We start from the raw sequence: 5,634 nt of genomic DNA on the forward strand, positions 1-5,634 counted from the left end.
GTGATATAACTATCTTGTTGCTAACGTTGCCTTCTTTGATAACTTTTTGGAAAAATAAACATGTTTGTTGTCTTTATTTTTTGTGTATTCACTGTATTGTATTGAACAAAATGGTTATGCGACCCGCGCTCGTCATTCTCTCAGTTATCTAGCCCGCTGTGAAAAACGTTTGGTGACCCCTGCTCTAGTCTATCGGCTAAATTTGGGACGGCTAGTGCAGATAGCCTTCGTGTAGCTCTGTGCGAAATTCAAAACAAACCAAACAAACTTTTCCTGTATTCCTACTGATACCTCCCCGCATAAGGAAATAACTGAACTGTCACCAAAACAGTTATATTCAAGCATTTTACACTGAGCATGTTATTCACCTCAGAACTCTCCATAGGAGAACTTGTCGGTCATTGGCAGAAATCAGAAACTTTGATTAAAGCACGAGCGTCTCATGACATTGATGTCAATTCTGACCACAGTACAAACGAACTGTGTGGTGTTATACAACAAGTTATGGGGCTAAAGCAGATCTTTTGATTTTAAATAAAACTCGTGAAAGCTTTACCTTGGCGTTTCATTACTAATTGACCGGAAGTTGATATTGAGTTCATGGACAAATAGGGGCGATTCCTAATGGCTATCACTGTTGTTTCGATTTGGTGATGTATTTCATCTTCTATTACCTTATCCAGACTTTTTAGTGTACATTCCAGTTGTCTTGTTCATAAAGAGAAATTATGAACCTGGATATGCCAAAATAAGTTATATTATGTTTGTCCGAGTTCCAACGTTTCAAAAGCTCTAATAATCTGCATTTCTGTCTATAGAGGCTAAAACTATTTTTGTAGTTAGGGTGCTAAAAACCACTAAACAAAATTTATCTCCCTATATATATATATGATGGGAATTACACATGGATGGCTCATCGTATGTCAAGCCAGGGGGTGCTGCTGCACCCTCAGCATCCATAGTTTTCGTGCCCTTGCTTCTGTCAAAAACCATTTTATCCCCACTAGCACGTAATATTGCCACACAGCTATACTGAAACAATAACCAAAATTACAGCAATTACCGAAACCACAAATGATGAAATCTAAAGATATTGTTGCGTCAGCAGTCACATGACTACAGTGACGCAACGTTTCTAGAATTATCATGTACTTTGGCGAATGCTCTAGTATTTACTAGTAGGGTAGGCTGGTATATATAAGAGGGGAAAACGTAACGCGGTAGGAGAGGTAATGTGTGTATAGATTGTGAGTAATTGAACTGCAGTCAGAAGTATTATTGACGTTCGTTGATTAGCGTTTGTTTAGCGCGATTGTTGAAGTTGAGTGTATCGGTAAAGTTATATTCGGAAAGAATAAACCAGTTTTATTAAGCAAAGACTTGTGTCGTTAAAATTTCGTCGGAACGAAGTTACGGAAAAATAAATTAACAAACGGAGACGTAACAATATAATAGTACTCAAGGCGGGTAACACGTGCAAAATGCCAAATTGTTACGCGTACAGTAATGATATAAATTTATTGTTGTCATGTTTGAAAACCTAAATAATTATCTAATGTCTGATTACCAATGGATTCTACATTCTATGGTGTGTTTTTTCGAAACAATTTAAAGACAAAATTACTTGCAGAGCCACGACTTTGCTGGTTACAGAGTCCCGATGATTTTGACTGTCTCTTTGTTTCGGATATTCATGTAAAGTTCACAAGGACTACTGCTCTAGCTGCCTTTTATTTTCAACTGAGATGGAAGACAGCCAGCCAACAACATCCACCATGAACTCTTGGGTTACTCCAATCGAAGAGTGAATGTGGCCTAAAGTTTAGGTTTGCCGGACTGTGAACCTGAGGGCCAATAATCTTGCTCCATATTTTTTGGCCGTGAGTGCCTTACAAGAGTGATCGCCAAACTCCATTTAGTCACAAGTATTTTTTTTCATATTTATCTTTGAATGCTTTTTCAACCAACACCCAAGACTGTCATTCATTACTAGACTCCCATTAAGATGAGTCTTCAAGTCATTTTTTTTTTCAGTACTTATTGTCTCACAAGCATGCTATATTTCATAAATACCAGATGAAATCTACATTTATTTTACAGACCAAATATGTCCTTAATATATATAAAACACACACACATACATATATTAATTGACAAAATATTATTAAAAAGAAACATGCTGGTCCATATAGGCTATCCCATCCATTAAACTAACAAAAAAATCAAATATTTTTCAAGCTTGCTTAACAAGGATTAATCAAGCTTTTGTAACCACAACTTTTCCCACCTGGAAGCCTTTATTAAGTACTCTTCACCTACACCTAACAAGACATTCCTATAACCTATGAACAAGTCATCAAGTATCCATTTTATGTCACAATCTAACATAGGAACAAAGTTTATCATTATCAGCACTGCTAGTTACATATCCTTTGAGACAACAGTGCTTGTTCCTCAGACTTACCTTAGGGTGTTTGTCATTAATACAGCTTTTAAAAATATATGTTCTTCTAGAATAAACTGATAAATGTCTTAAGATTTCACTCAGTAATGGACCAAGATCATTATTTTAAACTATACATATGCACGTTTCGTATAGTTCAAGAAAAGAACACTATCGCTGTGATGTTTAGATAAGCAACACCCCAAGTGCCGATGTAATTTTAGATACACAATAAAGAACAAAAACAAAAGTCAAAACTCTCACATAGTAAACAATCACACTTTACAAAGTTAAACAAGGTTACATAGCATGTCATATATACATACACACATCTGTTTAGCTTCTCAAGTTCCCAACTCAAACCATTTCTTACATTCATGCAATTCTGTACAGTATAAGCATCACTTGCTTGTTATACTCTACGTTTCTGGGCAGAAGATAATTCTTGGTTCTCAATATGTAATATCAACAGCTTCTTTAGTTTCCAAGAACACTCGGATCTTCCACCTTGAAAGACATCTTACATTCCAACTGCAGTCTGATACACCAATTTCATTTACAGATTTACAACTGTTTAAATGTACAGTCTAGCTAGTTGTACTTGAATAAGATTTGTCAGAGAATTCTGGCTCTTCAGCAAAAACTTTGGACAAAAAATCCAGTTCCTCACTATACTATTTTCTCAAGTCCACACTATGCATCTCCAATAACCACATACATATATATACCATTTGGTCCTTCAGGGCTGTCTTTGAACACCCACCCTTAAGAATGAAAGAAACGAAAAACAATTTTGAACCCATCCTTTACTCTTGAAAAATTTATTCCACTCTGAAACCAAGTTAAAGTGTTAACGTCCACTACTGCCAAGAATTCAGTCTGGAATTTAAGGGATCATAAGTTAATCACCCAGCTACAAAAAAAAAACTGTCTTAACTCAAGCCTGCCTCGTCTTTTCTAAATCTTAAACTTTTGTCTTCTGGTCAAACATTTAATATAGATGGGAACCCACTGAACAGTGGCCATAAGAAAAAGGATCTGGCCACAGTGATGGATAAGTCACTCAGCCATCGAATCAGTGCTCTGTTGTTAGTTGTAAAGCTAATACAACTTTTTTTAAGTGTATTTTAAAAACAATGATTACAAAATCAAAATAAATAATTATCACTAGTTAGGTCTCACAAAATTTTGCTTCTAGTAAAAAGATCTTAATTTATTGGAGATATTTCGAGTTACTACTGAACATTAGGATGAATCTTGGGAAAAGGATTACCTTACAAGGTAAGTTAATAGCTCTTATTTTCTCCTAAGAAAAACAGAAGTGAGATTATTGAAATTTAAATTATTATCCAAAAAAATGCTATACTCCAATTAAGACATTTTATATTTCTAAAACAGGTCAGCAGTACCAGAGGACAGCACTTTACAAAAGTTTAAAGGGGGAACCTGTAATGATTTCCTTAAGTTTTTACTTTTCTCAAACTCAAAAGAGTGTGTATGCAAATATAGCCATGAATAATGAATTACCAAATGGTCCCTTTTTATTGTAAATATATATATGAATTTTTACATCTAGTTCTATTAAAAAACGTTAACAAATTTTGTAAGTGTTAAATGTTATGCTTGTACTAGATTTAATTTATACTCTGAAATAAGACTGCAACTTGCCGAATTTAATAGAAAATCAAAATTATCAATAATGTTATTATTACTACTAACACTACAGTAACAAAGTATTAATCCAAAGTTCTTAGTCTTACACAGTTACGCAAATTACAGGTTTTAGTAACAATAATATAAAATTATAACAATACAAAGAAATTAAAGTTTAAACACTAACCTTCGCATTCTCCTTCCCGGAGACCTTCTGTATAATCAAACATTCCTAAAACCAGAAAAAATACTAATGATGTTTTCAAAGTTCCAAACCACCTTTCTCTAGGCCTATTAGTATAACTATCTATCTGTTTAGTATTACCCATTATTAAAGTTTTACAACGCTTATTTTCGCTTGGAAAACTACTAATTAAGTTTAACTATCAACCGTACCGTAGTTATAATAATCAATAAACGTTGGTTAGATAGTAATGTTTTTAAGAGATCTTATAACTCCAAATTCAACTAGTAAACTAACACCTTTATCAAAATTAAATATTTGTTACAACTCGTAGTTTACCAATTCCTCTATTACACTACAGTGTCCTATACTCATGATACTAAAACCCTACAACAGTTACGAGTTATATACTGTAATGCCTATCACCACTAGCCTGACGACACGTCAACTCTGAATGTGTGCATACACGGCTTTCTCTGATTGGCGGATCTGGAATGTCTTCAGCAGGCCTTCTCGTGAACATAAGTGCATATTTAAAACGTGAATTATTCTAAAACTTATTTAACTGTGTTAGTATTATACAATTTAAACATATCATTTATTTGAAAATAGAATATTATGCTCTTCGCTATCAGAACGCTATGCTTTGGTACAAAGTTTCTTAAACAAAAAACATCATTTTTCCAAGTCGTTGCTTTTATTTGTTGGATTTCGCGCAAAGGTACTCAGTAACTATTTTCTCTATTTTGATGTGATAGTCTAGAAGGAAAGCAGGTTAATCCCACCTGATCGAACAGTGGGATATGATTTTTTTTTATTTGGCGAGAACGGAATGCGAACCTCAGATCCACAGTCCGTTGTTCAAAGTAAAGAATGGTTTACATAGCCACGAATCAGACAATTAATCTTTTCATATAATGTACTTCGGTACGGATATCAATCATTGATCTCATAGTTAGTAGCTTATACGATCACTTAAGGATAATTACCGAGTTTTTGTTTTTAGTTACCAATATAATTTGTTTTTACTCTGCGTTTTGGGCAATAATCTGCTATCGCCTTCAGAGGAGTCTTAACAAAGACTGAATGTTGTAGTTTTCATTTTCTGTGTTGGGGACTCCAGCGGTAATTGAGATTAATTGTAATATTGTTGGTAATTTTGTTCAAAAAGATTTTGTGTCACTCAGAGGGACGGGCCAGGTAGCCGTGGACTAATGGATTTCACAGTTACACCTATTCCATGGAATACCAAACCTTAACACTAATAGTTCTCATTTCTATACAAGTAAATCATGTTATCTTTTTTACAGTTTCAGTTTGCATGTCCTTACTTGTACTACTCCACTGGACTAAA

General features: G+C 34.3%; 1 protein-coding gene across 1 annotated transcript in view; it reads right to left on the reverse strand.

Moving 5' to 3' along the window:
* The window catches only part of LOC106467331 (mesencephalic astrocyte-derived neurotrophic factor homolog), a 9,713-nt gene extending 4,965 nt beyond the window's left edge, over positions 1–4,748 (reverse strand). Inside the window, exon 1 of the mRNA XM_013927675.2 lies at positions 4,284–4,748. Within this exon, the coding sequence (XP_013783129.1) occupies positions 4,284–4,425 (142 nt within the window). The 5' untranslated portion in view covers positions 4,426–4,748. The remainder of the gene's footprint in view (positions 1–4,283) is intronic.
* Positions 4,749–5,634: the final 886 nt, after the last annotated feature.

This window comes from Limulus polyphemus, unplaced genomic scaffold (genome assembly GCF_000517525.1).
Source record: "Limulus polyphemus unplaced genomic scaffold, Limulus_polyphemus-2.1.2 Scaffold2570, whole genome shotgun sequence".
Lineage (NCBI taxonomy): Eukaryota > Metazoa > Arthropoda > Merostomata > Xiphosura > Limulidae > Limulus > Limulus polyphemus.